Source organism: Sphaerodactylus townsendi, linkage group LG06 (genome assembly GCF_021028975.2).
Source record: "Sphaerodactylus townsendi isolate TG3544 linkage group LG06, MPM_Stown_v2.3, whole genome shotgun sequence".
In the NCBI taxonomy this organism is placed as follows: domain Eukaryota; kingdom Metazoa; phylum Chordata; class Lepidosauria; order Squamata; family Sphaerodactylidae; genus Sphaerodactylus; species Sphaerodactylus townsendi.
The window spans coordinates 100041223-100060170 of NC_059430.1; the positions used below are offsets into that span (position 1 = coordinate 100041223).

The 18948-nt window shown below is 43.6% G+C and overlaps 1 protein-coding gene across 1 annotated transcript in view; it reads right to left on the minus strand.

Moving 5' to 3' along the window:
• Positions 1–13625, minus strand: part of COL16A1 (collagen type XVI alpha 1 chain) — a 156694-nt gene extending 143069 nt beyond the window's left edge. Inside the window, exons 1-2 of the mRNA XM_048501613.1 lie at positions 13391–13625; positions 5922–6046 (exon numbers count right to left, since the gene is read on the minus strand). Of these exons, the coding sequence (XP_048357570.1) occupies positions 5922–6006 (85 nt within the window). The 5' untranslated portion in view covers positions 6007–6046; positions 13391–13625. The remainder of the gene's footprint in view (positions 1–5921; positions 6047–13390) is intronic.
• Between the last annotated feature and the right edge of the window lie 5323 nt (positions 13626–18948).

The following is an 18948-nucleotide window of genomic DNA, read 5'->3' on the forward strand; positions in this document are numbered from 1 at the left end:
TCAGTTTTCATTGGGAGGATCACACTTAATCTAGTTATTTATTTGCTTCATTTAGACCCTGCCTTTCTCCCCAGTGGATTACCCGAAGTGGCTTACACGATTCTCTCCTTCTCCATTTTATACTCACAACTTCTTTGTTAGGCAGGTTAGGCTGAGAGTCTATGACTGGCCCAAAGCCACTCAGCAAAGTGAGCAGGGATTGAAACCTGGGCCTTCCAGATCCTAATCCAACATTCTGACCATTACACCATAGCAAGAGTGAGATAAAAATATGGAATTTATTATTGAGAGCCAGCGTAGTGTAGTGGTTTAGAGCAGGTGCACTCTAATCTGGAGAACTGGGTTTTATTCCCTGCTTTGCCACTTGAGCTGTGGAGGCTTATCTGGTGAACCAGATTAGCTTGTGCACTCCAACACATGCAGCTGGGTGACCTTGGGCTAGCCACAGTTATTTGGAGCTCTCTCAGCCCCACCCACCTCACAGGGAGTTTGTTGTGGGGGGAGGGAAGGGGAAGGAGCTTGTAAGCTCCTTTGACTCTCCTCACAGGAGAGAAAGAGGAGATATAAATCCAAACTCCTCCTCCTCCTCTTCTTTTTCTTCTTCATATTTTTATCTCACTCTTGTTAATAATATAATATCTGTATCCAGTGGTGGGATTCAGCAGGTTCGCACCACTTCGGTAGAACCGGTTGTTCAAATGGTGCTTGGAAACAACCAGTTGTTAAATTATTTGAATTCCTCCATCAGAACCGGTTGTTAATTTGAATCCCACCACTGTCTGTATCTCTTTTTGGATATGACAATATCTAAGCCTTGAACATAATTTACAGCAAACATGCATACTATCTGTATGTGAATATATGCATCTATTGGTAAGAAAGAACCAATGCACATTTGCTTTAAAAGGAACACCAGAGGTCTTTTCCTGGATAAATATGGGGTTTAAATTGTGTATTTCAGATGTACACACATTGAATTAACATAAAAATTGTGCAAAAGTCCTCTTCAGAGATTAGGTTAGCATTTCATTCATGCAGAGCAGGAAGAGCTGTATTCACATGGAAAATCCACATATTGCCCTATTCACATAATATAGCAATCATGCAAATCACACTCCCAAACCACAGGGCTGGCAGGATCCCACTGCTCACAAATGGAATGGCAGCATCACATCTACCACAGGGCTGAGAAGTGTACACCGAACGAAGATTGATGGAATGTTTACTATAAAGTGTACCCAGGGCTTGCAATATAAACATTACTCAAAGCATGAGCCCACTACAGATGCTGCATTTGTGATAACTGAGAGCACGCCAACTGCGTATATTGGGAATGCACGATCCTAATGATGCACCTGATCGTGCATGATCACCACATTATGTCGTTTTGGCAATGTGTAGATTTTCCAGGCATGTACTCCCACTCCCACTGTGGTCTCCCAGCTCATGTGAATGTAACACCTACCGAAGGCTACGCAGAAAGAAAAATGTACACTGTGCTCTGGTTGTGCTCAAATACACTTGAATACAGTCATGAAGAGGCCAATTTAAATGTCTGGTCCTCAGACCACTGTAGGGTCAACAGAGCGTCCCCCAAGGATATAGAAGTTTGCCCAAACCAGACCACAGAAATTGAGACTGGAGGTGAACTGGCAGATAATGTTGCTTCCGGTTATAAGCCAGAAAGGGTGGTGAAGCTCACTTTCTATGGACAGCTCATGGACAGCTCATGAATCTCTCAAGGGACTGCCTGCAGCAAAATGCCAGCAGCAATGAGGGAAGCTATCAGTCACAGCAAAGTATTGCTGAACATGCACCTTGTAGCTTTTCTGCCTGCCAGTCAGAGATGGCAGCACATTAATTCAGCAACAGGCCAGAGTGTCTCATGCCTTTCACAGATGAATTTTCCCCTCCTGAGTCCTGGAATTGACCTGACAGCTCCCCCACCGGCCTTCTGCCTCTACTGTGGGACGGAATCCTTTTTGCTCAAATTGTTCTGGTAAGCTTAGTCTTAGATTCGGCCAGTTGCCCGCTGTGACAATCTCTCACCACCACCTTCATGCCCTCACTTCCACTCTTCCCCTCCAGATGGAGGAAAAATGGAGATGAGGGTAGGAAGTGACGGTGACTTCACTTCCAGCAGTTCAGAGAACAGGGGTGTAGCGCGCGGGGGAACATATGGGATCAAATCTCCCCGGGCTGCAGCCATTTAGTCACGTGGGGAGGCAGAAAATCACCCCCCAGACCTCTCATCCTTCTTCCCGGGTCCATACACTGACTTCAAGACCTCGTGCAAAAAAAATTGTTTGGACGTGGTAGGGGAGAGCAGCCGCCTATCCAGAGGGGGCGGGGGGCAGGCAGAAAACTCAGATTTTGCTCCGGGCTACATTTTCCCTAGAAATGCCTCGGGCAGAGAAGTAACATTATGGTGCTCTAGAAATTCCCCAGATCTCTATCGTGTTACGACATCACTTCCGGGCACAACTAGAAGTGATGTTGCAAGGTTTACTCTGGCCCCCATTTTTTCTCCCATTGGAGTGAAGAGCCTTGCTGGCAAATCTATCTGTTCTTCTAGACATGTAGGAAAAGGAGATGATGGAATGGACCGTTGGTGGTGGTATGGCGGGGACTGCATTTTTCAAGGTTCCCCTGAATAATTATTACCTGTAAGTGGAAAATGAGCACAGCATGCAAAGTGTTCAGCAAGAACCGTTCAGCCCAGTGTGTTTATTTATTTGCAAGGAGTTTTTACATGGGAGAATATTACAAATGAGAAATTTTCCCATAACGTGATTCAGCCCACTCTGGTCCCTCTTGCTGCCGCATAGGCAGGCCAGGCCTTATACTAAGATGTATATGAGATAAAATAGCTGATCTCAGGTAATTCTGGTTCTTCCTTTCTGAGATTGCTATACAAACTCACGTAACTTATTGGTGTTACTATTCTCTTCGTTAATGGTGATTAAAATGGTGCACATGCTTAAGGACATGGTCACCTTTATTCCTACTTACAGCAAAGAGGCTCAGTTTTGAAAATAAAGACCATAGGATGTTATATGTTTTCCAGAAGATTTTAAAGTCAAATGTACAAATGAAACCTGAGATCTATCTGCTGGAACCTATGGGTAGATCTCTGGAAAGAAAATAGGCAACTTTGTCATTATATAAGACAGCAGCAGCAAGAATATTATATGCACAGAAATTGAAAACTCCAGCTACATGTACAACTGAAGAGTGGTGGGTGAAGGTATCAGAGTTGGCAGAGAGTGGGCCAAGTTAACGTTGCTACTAAAAAAAAAAAATTACTTGCAGCCCCATCCAGGAAGGTCCCAAGAGGGTTTGAGGGAGCAGTGCAGTCTGGCACCAGCACATTTGCTCTCCCCGGGACACTTACCCCGGTGGAGGAGGCAGACACGCCAGCACCTGGGTGCCAGCAAACCTGGGAATCTGGGACGTGGAAGGGCTGCACTAGTGTCCCAGTGATTGGCCAGCATAGGGGGCAGTTGCCAGCATGGGGGGCGGAGCCAATGTTATTTGGCTCCCACCTTGGGGTTAGGGCCAGGAACGCAGTGCCTTGGCCCTTGAGGGTTGGGGGGTTGGGGGGGCAGTTTTTGCTCCCCACACAGCCAGAAAGCCCTCTTGGAAGGCTTTGGATGGGGCTGTTAATTAAGTTTCTGAACAGCTGGAGTCCCTAGATAGAGTATTTAGATAAAACAGAAACTGATGATTAGTGGTTTTGAAGTTAAAAACTGTTAAGAACCGAGAGAGAAAAGTAAGACTTTTATCAGTAATTGTGCTCAAGATCTAATTTTATCTAGGTGGTTAATGACCAAGTACTAAACGCTGCTGTTAATATTTGGTGCAGAAGAAACTGGGAGTTCTTATGGAATCAATGCTTTGTAATCTGATGAATTTTTTTCTTTGTGTTTTTGGTATTGGGAAGATTTTAAAGTTCTAACAAAAATTTCAGACCCCAAAAAACTGATACAGCAGCTGGAGCACAAGTTGCTTGCTGCAGTTTTCTTTCCCCCTTTAAGCTCTGCACCATAGGTGTCAAACTCGCATCATGCTGGCAGGGGATGATGGGAACTCGCATCATGCCGGCAGGGGATGATGGGAACTGTAGTCCATAACATCTGAAGGGCCGTGAGTTTGATACCTGTGCTCTACACACATCATTGAAAAAAGTTAATATGACTTTTTGCATGATTGCATCAAGATGCTTTCTATCATATATTTTACAAAATATGCACAGGTTGTCTTGCACATCAGTAAGTATGTATGAGCCCCTTTGGATCAGATCAGTGGTTCACCTAGACCAGCATCCTGCATCACACAGTAGCCTCAGAGGACCACCAAATAGGGCACAGAGACCAAGGCCTTCCCTGATGCTGTCTCCTAGAAGTGAGATTCTCAAATTTACTGCCTATAGATGTGGAGATTCTCTTTAGTCATCATGGCTAGTAGCTACTGAAGGAGCTCTCCTCTTTTCCTATTTTGTCTACCTCCCTGCTTCCCCCCCCCCCCCCCCATAGTCATCTACACTCATGGCTGTCACTATGTTCACTAGCAGGGAATTCTATAAACCAGTCATAAGGACTCCCTTTTGTCTGCACTGACTGTCTGGCCATCAAATTCATTGGAAGAGAATGTTCTTGCTATTTACTACCTCTACCCCATGCATAATTTTATTAAATACTGCAGTGATGCACCCCAGTAATGCTTTGCATGCTGTGTTTTTACTGATCTCCACATCTGCATTGATAATGCAGAGGGAAAAATATGAATGAACCAAAGTAACTGACACTTGGATGAAATGAATTTTCAGGAGTATTCCTAGAAGAAAGTAAGTTGGGGCCTACACTAGGGTTGCCAACTCTAGGGTGAGAAGTTCCTAGAGATTTGGGTGGTGCAGCCTAGGGAAGGCAGGGTTTGTGGAGGAGAGGGAGATCAGTAGGGTAAAATACCATAAGAGTCTACCTTCCAAAGCAGCAACTTTCTCTTGGGGAAGTGATTACTATATGGAGATCAGTTGTGATTCTGGGAATTGTGATTCTGAGACTCCGCCTGGAGGCTGGTAATTTTACCCTAGGTAGAGTCTCAAATTAAGTTATACCTATTGTTTGAGCTACTGTTCTATATACCTGTCAGTGGCCACTGCAGGCCAATAAGAGATTAATTTCCCACAATGAATATGGGACTCTCTAAAGTGGGGGAGGAAGGATATTTGTTTTTTTCTAAAGCAAAGCTTACTAGTCACCTGGTACTTTTATATCAAAGATCAATATGCAGAACCTTGCTATTTTCCCATAGCATTCCTTAACAAGATTGTTATGTGTTTGGAAAACTGAGGGAAAGAACCTGGATCCTTTGATCTAACTGACATTGTCTACCACCTCATAGCAGGCCTAGGGGAAGATATAATCTGAATTGTTTTGATCCTATTTTTGTTCAGTGCCAATGTTCTCGCCCCCACCCCCCCAATCTTACTCTGGGGCAGGAAATATTCATGTACCATCACGGCTGACATTTGAATCCAATAATTTGGAGAACTTCTGCAGCCATTTCAGTTGGATGTCATTCCAGTTGCTTAGCTGGCGTTTTAATTAATGACAGAGCACAGCTTGAGTTCATTAAGAGGCAAACATTCATTCAAGAGGAATTATGACTTTGTTTAAGATGCAAAAAAAAAGTGAAACGTGTACACAATCAAACCAAAATTGCTTTCCTAGCGGATGCATACACTGTCCTGTTCCTACACTGAAAATCCAAAGTTTGTTCCAGCCCCTTCAGGAGCTGTTTTGATTTCAGGGGGATTCTCTGATACGTAATAATATGACACAATCAAGCTGATCAGTCCACTGCCCTTATACACATCGGAGGTCTGTATCAGCTATTTCTTACTATCGTGTCTCTCTTACCTTCTTCAGGTGCAAGCAGTTTCCCTCCTTGACACGTACCAAAGATGATGCTAACAAGGAACAAAATGGAGATCCTAATGGACATGATGGAAATTCCAGTGGTTCAGGAGCTGGGCTTGTTCCACCTAAAACACAGAGTGAGTGTGATTAGTCGGGGTCCTTGGGCAAGAGTCAGTGTTAGCAAAAGACCACTCAGAATTATTTGATTATCGATGCTCCACCTGAAGGATATCTTGAACGAGATGGCCCAAGCTAGTCCAACCTCATCAGATCTCAGAAGCTAAGCAGGGTCAGCCCTTGTTAGTACTTGGATGGCAGACCATAAAAAAGTCCAGGGTTGCTACACAAACAGGCAATGGCAGATCACTTCTGTCTGCTTGTCTGTTCCCTTGAAAATCCATGAGAGTCAGCGCAGTGTAGGGGCTAAGAGCACTGAACTCTAATCTGGAGAACCAGGTTGGATTCCCCACTCCTCCACATGAGTGGTGGACTCTTACTGGGTGAACTGGTGTGTTTCCTTGCTTCGGTTCATGAGGCCTGCTGAGTGACCTTGGGCTAGTCACAGTTCTTTGGAACTCTCTCAGCCCCACCTACCTCACAAGGGCCCCTTCCACACACACAAAATAATGCGTTTTCAAACCACTTTCACAACTGTTTGCAAGTGGATTTTGCCATTCCACACAGCTTCAAAGAGCATTGAAAGCAGTTTGAAATTGCATTATTCTGCATGTGCAGAATGAGCTAAGGTGTCTATGGTGGGGAGAGGAAGGGAAAGGAGTTTGTAAGCTCCTTTGAATCTCCTTATAGAAGAGAAAAGTGGGGTATAAATCCAAACCCTCCTCTTCCTCTTCCTCCTCCTCCTCCTCCTCCTCCTCTTCTTCTATGGCAGGGGTAGGGAACCTGCGGCTCTCCAGATGTTCAGGAACTACAATTCCCATCAGCCCCTACCAGCATGGCCAATTGGCCATGCTGACAGAGGCTGATGGGAATTGTAGTTCCTGAACATCTGGAGAGCCGCAGGTTCCCTACCCCTGTTCTATGGGATCCAACTTGATGGCACTTTCCAGCATTCCTCTCACTCATCCCAAGGATGCTGTTTAGTCAGGGTTGCTCACTGAAACCAGAGATTCTCCTTAGGCTAGACCAGGGGTAGGGAACCTGCGGCTCTCGAGATGTTCAGGAACTACAATTCCCATCAGCCCCTACCAGCATGGCCAATTGGCCATGCTGACAGAGGCTGATGGGAATTGTAGTTCCTGAACATCTGGAGAGCCGCAAGTTCCCTACCCCTGGCCTAGACATACCCTGCTCTTCCCATTCTCAAATGCCAGCAGGAAAATAGCCACAAAACCAAAAAAGAAGTATCAGACAGTGGGTTAGAATCAGATTGCGTTTTCCATTTACAGGAGGGAAGGTGTAATTTCCACCAGTTCCTTTATCCTGAAACAACCCCCCAACCTGCCCTTCATGCCATCTCCCCTGAACCCCCAGAGCAACAGTTTGGGGAGCCCAATGGTCACTTTGGGGGAGAGATCTGTTTTGGTGACAGGAGAGCTTTCTGATACGTGGCTACTTTTTTCCATGTTGAACGTATGACGTTTAGCCAGGATCTTATTCTGTCATGAAAATGAATATTTATGTGAATGTCTTTAGTTTGCACGATCATAACACATTTCATTTCTGAAGGCTTTGAATTATTATTCTTTAAGGAATGGTGTCTGTTATTGCTGTTGACAACCCCCTGTGGCCCAACTGAGAAATTTCTGCAAATCTTTTGAAAACACTTGAAGCTTTCTGGTGAATCCTTCACATGTTTTGCTCGAACAGGGACCTCGGAAATGCACCTTCTCCTTTCCTTCTCCATGAAATTTATGGACAGTTTTTGCTGTGATCGCAGGAAAGGATGTTTGGATAGAGGCCTGCTTAGCTGCTCCATCTGAAGGGTGGTGGGTGGGTTGTGTTTTCAGGAGGGGGTGGAAAGTGACAGTTTAGCAACGTTTTTGGACGTGAAGCTATTCTGGGACCTCCTCTTCTTGGCCTGAATTAAATAGAATATTTACTGTAACCGTTGAAGTTAAAATGACTCTTTCCTCTTGCCTTCTTTTTTTTTTTAATTTTCCCTTGGTGGATCTCAGTTACTACTACCAGCCTTTGGAATGATGAAACATTTGGAAGATAAATTATAATGTGATAGCCGCATTGCTCCGGCAAGAAACCACAGACACCAGCCCCTCTTCTCTCCTGTTCTACCTTTTGCTATTGGCCTGCAGCTCTGATGAAATTTCACACTTAATAAGGAACTGATGTGCAGGCAGGGAGATTATTATTGTGTGGTTCAGCAGTTCCAAAGAGACATTTTTAGCAAATGCAGCGATGGAAAACATCTTGTATTGCAAGAAGAAAGACTGCTACTGCTATTTGGGTCATTTTTGGCCAGCCCAAGAAACAGCTCGTTATTCTGATCTCCCTCCATTTTTTTTTGAAGAGACACAAAAGTTGATACCTTCTAGCCCTTTATATCATAGAGTTAACCTGCTATAAGCTTGATTCAGCCAAAACAAATCAGTAAGCCCCACTGATTTCAGTGGAACGGTTTCAGCATGATTGAAAGCTGTGGCATTTCAAAGCGCTTAACTTCAGATGGATCATTTCCCATGTGTGTTTGTAAGCAAGCGTGCGTGCACATATATTTGCATGTATATATATTTATATATGCACACACACGGGTATAATAATGCAAAATGTAAATCAATAATTTCCAAAAGGCACCTATGTTGTGGCTCCTGTCTGGATCTACACATAAAGACCAAGTGGTGGATTAAACGTTTAAATTTCCTGCTATGTTAAAAAACAACAACATTTCGCTGCAAATAGAAAACAGTACACACTGGGGAGAGGACTGGATTAGATTTGCTCACTGGGGTGCTGATTTTCTATTTGCATGAAGAGATTTTTTCACACAAGGGGTGGGCATGGACCCACCCTGCTACCAAAGGTATCTTACTGCAGCAGAAAAAAAGAGTGATAGAAATCTCTTTCAGTTGAAGGAACATATGTCCTCAAGTGGAATGGATCCATAGTGACCCAACTCAAAGGAACATAGACTAGACATGCTGTCTGAAGAGATACAGTTTCTATCTAATCCTCAGGTGCAACTATCTCACCCTGTTGCTGAAAATTCAGGAAAGGTTGAATGTTCATAGAGTTCTAATAAGTTTGCAAAGTTTCCAAAGGAAGGCAATTCCCACAATTCCATCCTCTTTCTTCCCGCCACCGCTGTCTTGCTCGGAAGAGCGCCTTTTCTTCTATAATTATGAATCAGACTTCTGCCTTCCCTAAGATGCAAGCTGCCAACTTATTTCTGTACTTGGCAGAACTTCTGTGCCCTTTCAAGATGTAAAACAGATAAACAGAAGTATGAGGAGAACCCTTTCTTCTGTAACAGAGATGCAATGACAGGAATGAAAGCCTTCAACTAAGCACATTTCTGCCTCTCAAAGGAGCCCCAGCAAAGAAAGAGCTGGTCACCTGTCAAAACCTTTGTGGAAGTGATTTCCTCTAACATACTCCAACATCCCCAACGCCTGCATTCATTGATCTATGCCAGTAAACTCTTCTCTATCTCATATTGTGTAATTATGGATGTAGAGATTTCTCTCTCTCTCTCTCTCTCTCTCTCTCCCCTCCAAATTTTTGATGATTAAAGAGCTTTGGGCTTATCTTTTTTCCAGCGTGGTGTAGTGGTTAAGAGCGTGTAGATTCTAATCTGGAGAATCTGATTTGATTCCCCACTTCTCCACCTGAATGGCAGAGGCTTATCTGGTGAATCAGATGTGTTTCCGCGCTCCTACATTTCTTCTGGGTGACCTTGGGCTAGTCACAGTTCTTTGGAACTCTCTCAGCCCCACCCACCTCACAAGGTGTATGTTGTGGGGAGGGGAAGGGAAAGGAGCTTGTAAGTCACCTTGAGTCTCCTTACAAATCCAAACTCTTCTTCTTCCTTTGCAGAAGGATCTCTGAATTTGCTTTCCAATTTGACTTTTGATGGAACTCAGTCCTGGAAAGTGTGGAATACGCTCTACTGAAACCATTTTAGCTTCCCTCAAGATATCTTCAAAGTTTTGCATGAAGAGGAACCTGCGAATTTACTTTGACATTTGCTTTAGGCAAAACCCTGTAGTAGCTCTACCTGGGCCTCTGTCCCACCTCCAGGGAAAATGCCAAACCACTTCCAGAACCCAGGGGACGTTTGCCTCCAGGACAGGTTTAGTGGGATGACAGCTGCATATTATCTTTCTAAAGGGCTCCGGACACAGAGGAAACTTGAAGGAGATCTCAATATATATTGTGGTGGGGTTTTGCACATTCTTAATCAATAGGATTTTCAGATTTCTCTGTATTCCTTTGCATACACCCCCCCCCCAAAAAAAAACATTTCTAAGATTCCCTGAAAGGAAAATTGGAGATGACATGGCAGAAAACATGCTCAGATTAAATATTATTAAATAAAATACAATAACAAGAGGGGTGAGTAAATAACAATCAATAAATATCTAACATTAAGAACTCAGCCCATAAACTCTAAAATAGTAATTTAATGTAAATACCTGTTGGAAATCTGAAAATTCAATTTCAGTAAGACCCATGACATTTCCCTAATGCCCCCCACCTCCAATTTTCCATGTATCACTTCCAGTTTCCTAATCACGCACAGAAAACCAGATGCAAGCTCAAACACCTTTATCCTTGAGACATTATCTCCTGATCAGGTCTGGCAGTAGCTACGCCCAGCATTATATACACCATCCAATAGCATTCACCATAGAATCAAACCACAGATTGCAACCAGGTTAGAGGCTAGTCAGGAAACCAGGGTGTGTGCTAAGAATGGATAGTGAATACCCCAAGACAAGTCACATTAGTCAAAAGAAGCCCCACAATTAAAAGGGGAGGGGGCTGCTGCAGAGGCAGTTTGGCAGCATTAAGTCTGCATCAGGCCATGATGTTCAAGACACAGGAGTGAAATACAGGTCTGTTAATGTGTTTTGTAAATGGGGTGTTGTGTGGTTTCCGGGCTGTATGGCTGTGTTCTCATGGCTGGCATCCTCTGAAGGACACCCCAGATGCAGACAAAACGTCAGGAGAAAATGCTACTAGAACCTGGCCATACAGCCCGGAAAGCACACAACACCCCAGTGATTCCGGCCTTGAAAGCATTTGACAATACATTGTTGTGTAAATGCACCAAGGAAAACTATGCAGCATTCCCACCATCGATAAGTTCTGTGCTCAACATATTAAATTAACAAAGGGGTCTTTACAGACAAATCACAGGGGATCAGAGTGATCTCCCACCTAGTTTCCAGCAATCCAAACTTGTGCTGCTGACGACTGCACAGGTGCTTTACTCTAACACTCAAGATAGCTAGTGTAATGCAGTGCTTAGAGCACTGAGCACCTGGGAGACCTGGATTCAAATCCCCACCCATCTCTGAATCTCACTCAGTAACCTGAGTCAATCGCTCCCTGCTCAACCTACTTTACAGGGATGCTGTGAAGATAAAGGTGGGTGTGGATAATCACCAATGCCACCCTAAGTTTCTCAGAGGATATGAACAGATAGGCAGATGATGATAAGACTGGAAAATGCCCACCAAGTTTACCATCTGCGGATAAGTGTGATCTAAATGACTTCACCCAGTGAGCTGAGCAGCCCATTTAGGGGGCAAATACTTCCTTGTCAAAGATCCAGCATTACTCACTAGTGTGCTTGGTGGCAAAAATTTGTCACTGAGCCTAAAATATGGTGATCAAACAATATTTTTGGAGAAAAAGTTGCAGCACAGCATTGGACAAAATAAATTTATGATCCTTCCTTGATCCAAAATCCAGCTGATGTGTCAGATTAAACAGGTGGGAAAGAAAGGCATATTTTTGTCTCTGCCCCACAAGCCTTCAATAAATAGGAACAGGCCCCAGGCAGCATATGCAAGCATTTCTTTCCAGCTGTGTGTACCAAAGCCTTGTGCTATGCCCCAATTCCAGAGCCATCCTTCAACTTAAAATGTAAGTGGTTGTTGTGGGTTTTCCGGGCTCTGTGTGGTTGTGTTCTGGTAGATCTTGTTCCCAACATTTCGCCTGCATCTGTGGCCGGAATCTTCAGGGGTGTATCACAGAGAGAGGTGTGTTATACACTGTGTCCAGTGAGAAGGGAATGTTTAGTAGGTTATACATTGTCCATTACCCAGGGTAGACAATATATGGACAATATATACCCCACTAAACATTCCCTTCTCACCGAACACAGTGTATAACACACCTCTCTCTGTGACACACCTCTGAAGATGCCGGCCACAGATGCAGGCGAAACGTTAGGAACAAGATCTACCAGACCAGACCACGACCACACAGCCCGAAAAACCCACAACTACCAGTTGAATCTGGCTGTGAAAGCCTTCGACAATACATTAAAATTAAAAAAAAAACTTTTCCTGAGCATGCTCTGTAAGCCTCTTCAAGAGAGTCAATGTCCACATAAGATGAGCAAGATATGAGTCCACCAGTACCTCAAAGACCACCAAGTTTTCCAGGGTGACAGCTTAAAAGAGTCTGAGCTCCCTCTGCAAGATCAAAGAACTGACTCTCGAGTGCTCACACCCTGGAAATCTTGGTGGTCTTTAATGTGCTGCTGAAGTCAAATCTTGCTCTTCTAATGCAGACCAGTACAACTACTCATCTGAAACTATCCACAAGACGCACCTGGATTTATAGAAAGATGCTTTTTGCCCCTTTAACTTCTCCTAAAGCTCCCTACGGTATCTTCCCCCCTCCCCCCACATACAGAGTGTCCCCAAAGTCTAAAGAAAGTCACACTGAAGCATCACTGTCCAAGCTGGAACCATGGGGAAAAATCCCAAGAAGATCTCTCCGAGAAGTCCCAAAAGGCAAGGAGACAGAAGACCCACAGTGGTGGAATGGAGGGCTTGCAGCAAGACTCGGCTAATCGCTTTCCTCTGTTCAGTTGGCCTGAAGCATTCGCCTCGGCAGATGCCTTCCAGCGGACCCCTTTCTGCCTTGCCTAAAATAGCATCCTTCTCTGCTGGAGTGAGTGAGCTCTAGGAGAAAGAAAGCAGAGGCCCTCTCAACATTGCAGGCAGATGTTAAAGTGCTCTCTCAATCAGGTGGAGCTGACGGGAGGGAGGGGAGTTAGTCTCCTTACCTGCTGGAGGTGCTAAATACAGCTGGCCTTGTTCCTAACAGGGGAAGAGGAGGTTGGAAATCCCCCCCCCGCACCCCCGCAAACGAGGAAGAGCGTCTGCAGCACACGTCACTGCCGAAATCTGGCAACCATCTGCTCCAACTTTACAGTTGTATTAAACTTTACCTCCTTCTCCCCCCACCAGTGTGTCTGTGACAAGACAGATAGAGAGTAGGGGATTGGGGTGTTGGGGGTGGGGGGTGTTTCTAACCTTGGCTGTGGAGTAAGCTTGACAGAGGTCCTTACGGAGATCTTGACATCTTAGAAGCCAACAAGCTTCTCCTTTAGGCGCCTCTCTTTCTTCCTTTCCCTCCAGAGGTGGAAAAATGAAGAAACATTTTCTCTCTCTCTCTCTTTCTCTCTCTCTCTCTCTCTATGAGCCCACGTCTGACTCTATGACGAAGAGCTGTTACTCCGCCAGGCCCCTGAGCTGGAAGCGAAGCACTCCTAAACGTGCCAAAAGAGCTTAATCAAGCCCAGCTGGGACACGAACAAAGGCCTCCAGGCAGGGAAAGTCGCATCCCGCTCCTCTCTATCGTTCAGGGCCCGGTTTTTTTTTTCTTATTTGAATCACACATATCTCTCCTTTCTAACGTCTGACACATCTTAATGAGATTTCGGGGCCAAACAGTTAAACTGCGGAGCGGATCCAAGTTCAAGATGTGTTTGAATTCCACTGGCAGTCACTTTGCCTTGCTCCTCAGTAGCACGGTTTGGCCACAGAAATCAAGGCTGCGTGGGAGCAACTAACAAGTGGCATCTTCCAAATGTGAAGGAGGGGAAGAGGCCCTTTCGTGCCCAAACTGCAAAGGTTTTGTGTGTCCTTCAGCTAGAAACCAGTACCACATGGTGCCTAGGGTACCAGTCATGCTCAAATCCCTTTGAACCCCAGAATGGTGTAGTGGTTAAGAGTGGCAGACTCCAGTTTGGAATGCTGGATTTGATTCCCCGCTCCTCCACATGAACTGCAGACTCTTATCTGGGGAACTGGATTTGTTTCCCTGCATGTACACATGAAGCCTGCTCGGTGACTTTGGGCCAGACACAGATCTCTCAGAACTCTTCTAGGCCCATTTGCCTCACAAAGCACCTGTTTTGGGGCGGGGAAGGGAAGGAGTTTGTAAGCCGTATTAAGACTCTTTAAAGGTAAAGAAAAGTGGGGTATAAAAACCAGCTCTACTTCTTCTTTTACTCTGCCATCAAGATGACAATGACATAGGGTCAGACACTTTTCTTCTCCACTACTACTTCCAATTTAGGCATACTGTCAAAGCAAAAGATATTTAACATTTCTGAATTGAGACTTACTACTGTGAAGTCTCCATGTGTATTTTCATGGCATTGCATTGCATAGAGTCCATCACTGGCTGCTGAGCTGTTCAGATCTGGATCAGTTCAAACATTCATGTTCTTGGATGGTCTTATGGGAACTGCAGCCACCTCCAACTCTGCAAAACAAACAAAGAAAGAAATACCAACTTATTTTTAAAACCTTCACATGAATTGTAGTGCAGTATTCTTGTCCGGATATTTGGTGCCTGTACAGACAACAACAAAAAAATTGAGTAGCATGCCGTAATTTTAGAAGATACTGGTTTGTCTTCTTTCAAATTGGTTAGCCGGCTGGTTACTTGGGTAGTGCTAAACCATGGGCCTCGAAAAGGAATCTTACAATCAGCTCTTCCACTTATGACACACAGTACCAACACAGCAGACACACACAAAAACAGGAAATGTATGCAATGTTGGTTGTTCACACTTTTTCTTTTTTTTAAACTCCCTGTTTTTAGACTGAGTTCTTAAACAATAAAACCATAAAACTTAAATAAGACACATATGTTAAAAAAAACCCTACTCTGCAGCCTCTAAGAAACAAGCAATAAAATAAGTACAATAAGAGTCAGAGTCTTCAAAGATGAACCTTCTGCTCTAACATTGCTTGAGAAAGAGTGGACCAAGTATTAAAACATGGCACAATCCATTTTAGCCTCAGTTGGGACACATAAGGGCATTACAAAGGGATAAGTTCCAAGGTGTCTTCTGACTGAAGGAGGCAGGGACATTGTAGGAAGAAGGGATATTTAGCACACGACCCAGCAAAACCATTGAAAAGGGGCAATTAAATCTTGAGTGTATAAAGTTCTAAAAACTAACCTGAGAGTCCAAACAGGGAGAAATTTTACCCTTAGACAGAAGGCCCAGGGCAAGTGGAGAACATATCCTCCAAGAATCAAAATGAGTATCTCTAGCTTAGATCAATTTAGCCACATGCTTTTTACATCAAACAGAAAAGCATCAAACAGAAAAGCAGAAAAGGACAAAATGTCCTCCATCTTCCAATGTACTAGTGATAACTTGTGCTCAAAAAACTGGAGCCAGGGAGCCTTATAAGAGACCCTGAGGGTTAAGCTTACCAAGTTTCTTCCTGCGGCCTCAGAGAATAGATGGAACCAGAATTTAAAGGCATGTATCCAGGCACAAGGTTCTGTTGAGCTAAGTTCACACTCATAACAAAGGACTGATGATGAAATACAAAAGGTTCTGTTGAGCTAAGTCCAAACTCATAACAAAGGGCTGATGATGAAATGCATCTGGGGAGCCCCCAATTGTTTAAAGGAACAAGGACTGAATTCTTTTTATAGAGTTGTCTACAGCAGAAATCCATATAGAAGTGTCATTTAAAAAGTTGTGAAATCATTATTGAGTTAAAGACTGTAATAGCTGCTGGAATATAATGTGCCCCATTTGAAAAGAAAAATGGCATAACTGCCTTCATAGTTGCCATAGACTTCTGAATGGTCAATTGTCTATGTCATCTCCAAGATAAGGTGGAATGAAATAAGATACCCAGACACCTAAATGAGGAAACCTGAGAAATCTTCCGCCCATTAATTATCCATGTCTCTCTTTTGGTTGAAGAGCAAGGAAGAAACTTAATAATTTTAGTTTTAGTAAAATTTACAGATAATTTCTCATGCAAACAATAAATATGGAACCTTCTCAGAGCCTGAAGAAGACCAACCCGGGTTTGGGAAAGTAAAACTGAGTCATCTGCATAAGTACAAAGGGGACTGAAATATCCTGTAATTTAGGTGAATGAAAAGAAGGATCCTTTCAAAAAGCTGTCAAACCAGACAGGTATAAATTAAATAGAAATGGTGATAAAAGGCACACCTGTCTAACCCCCTGGAAATGGAAAAAGGGGTAATTAATTAACCCTCTCTATCACACTGCACTTAGGCTCAAGAATCAGTTTAAAGGTTTTCAGTTAATACAACAATCTCCTATCAATTGTGATCTGTTTCAGTTCAGTCCATAGTAACATTCTAGATACAAAGTCAAAGGCATAGGAAAGATCTAACACAGATGCATGCAAAAAGCCCTTCTTTGAAAAGTTGTTTAAACGATGCAACCAACAGTGTAGGGACACAGGCAGGGGACAAACTGCAAATCATTCCCCATGACCTGGGGGACATGTACTTTCTTCTCCAGGGATCAAGAAGATTTAGTTTACTGACTGCACAGTAGCAAATGCAGCTGCGAGAGATACAAACATAGTTTATTTAATAAGGACGATTAGTTCTTGATCCTGGAGCACAAACATCTACTGGGCAGAATCAAAGCCAGTCTGCTTTCACACTGAGATGATTCTTTGTGTAGCTGTCAATGCCTCTGCGAATGTAGAGCCATTTACAATGGCAACAGAGAAACCACATGGAAGTTTTCCCAGCACTTTTCTTGCCTCAGCCCCTCTCTGACCGCAATTTTCTCTCCCCTTCGCCACAGGGCTTTTTTTCTTTAAACAGTAAATGACAGCTCACTCTGACCTGGCTGCCCAGATCTCATCATATCTTGGAAACTAAGCTGGGTTAACTCTGGTTAGTTAGAGGAAGAGAAAGGAGCTTGTGAGCCACATTGAGTCTCCTTACAGGAAAGAAAGGTGGGATATAAATCCAAACTCCCCCTCCCCCTCTTCTCCTTCTGCAAGAGACCTGCAAGTATGTCCAGGTCTCTACATAGAGGAAGGCAATGGTAAACTACCTCTAATCATCCCTTGCCTGCAAAACCCGACAGGGTTACCATAAATCTGCTGCTTTGATGGCCCTTTCCACCATATACATGGCAGATCACTATAGTGTTTTTATCACGATCTTCAACTACAATGTCCCAGTTCCCTGCGTTCATTTTTTTTAAATTAAATTTTAGGGTTTTCAATACAGCTTTAAGGCACATTTTCTGTCATACTCCAGACTCAAAAGGGCTAAGGACTTCCTTTCAAAAAGAAAGAAAGCTACATTGTTGCAGAAGATCATTATAAAATTTAATACCACACCAACCTGTTGAATGTGAGGAAGGGGAGGGGGGAATGAGGGAAAAGCCTTCCAGAACTCTCTCAGCCCCACCTGCCTCACAAGGTGTCTGTTGTGGGGAAAGGAAGGGAAAGGAGCTTGTAGGCCACCTTGAGTCTCCTTACAGGAGAGAAGGGTGGGGTATAAATCCAAAATCATCCTCCTCCTCCTCCTCCTCCTCCTCATCATCATCATCATCATCATATTCTTCGAATTATTATTATTATTATTATTATTATTATTATTATTATTATTATTATTATTATTATTATTATTATTATTATTGTAGATTTCACAGATCCAGATCTTTAGTTGGCCATTGTTATGAAGGCCAACAACCAACTAAAGATCTGGCAGCGGTGAAATCTACAATAATAATAATAATAATAATAATAATAATAATAATAATAATAATAATAATAATAATAATAATAATAATAATAATAATGATAATGATAATAATAATAATATTACTTGGAGGTTGAAGTAAGGAAAATAGCACTGGTATGCATTTCCCTCTTAATTTGGTGTCAGAGGTACCTTAAAACCTAATTAATTTTTTTTTAAAGAAACTTGATGGCATGTACATATATGTGTAAGTTTGGCTGGCAATTTCACTGAAATTCTCTAACTGGAATGTAATCTGAATTTCAGATTTTCTGTTAATGCCCATCAACATTCATTCCAGATTTGAATCCTGCAGAGAGTTTGAGGGGACCCTCAGCACACAGTTATTGTTGGCATATAGAAATCTGCTGTTTGTAATTTGTGGTGTTACTTTTTTTCTTCAAAGCCCTAAGGCCAAGAGCAGCCCATTACAACCAGGAAATGAGTAAAGAAGAAACTGAAGGTGGGGGAATCTAGACCCAAGAGCAGGAAGCAAATTATCAGGCAGAGTGTAGCCCAGGGGCTCGATTCATACATCTTGGAACAGGAGATTTGCCAAAGCTCCCATCTCCAGCCAAGATGGAATGAGGGGAAAGTGCACTCTTTGCACGTGCTCAAAGACACTCTTTGCTATTTCCCATGAATCTTTCGGGTGGGCTCTGGCTCCACCAAGGGTTAGGGGGCTGTTCTTGCACAGGTGGCTCTATTTCTACAGGTGCGACTGGGACGGCAACGCTCCTTACTCAGTAAGCACCAGGGCGGATTAAAGACTAATTGTTGTAGTGGTGGTGGTGGAAAATGCCATCAAGTTGCAGTTGACTTAGGGTGCTACCGGAAAATCCTGTAGGATTTTAAAGGCAAGAGATGAACAGAGACGGTTTTGCCTTTGGCTGCCTCTGCATAGCGACCTTGGACTTGATCTCCCATCGAAGAAATAAGCAGAGCTGATCCCGCTTAGCTACTAAGGTCTGACAAGATCAGGCTAGCCACTGCCAGGGGTATCCAGGTCAGGGCAATGGCTGGAATGGCCCCC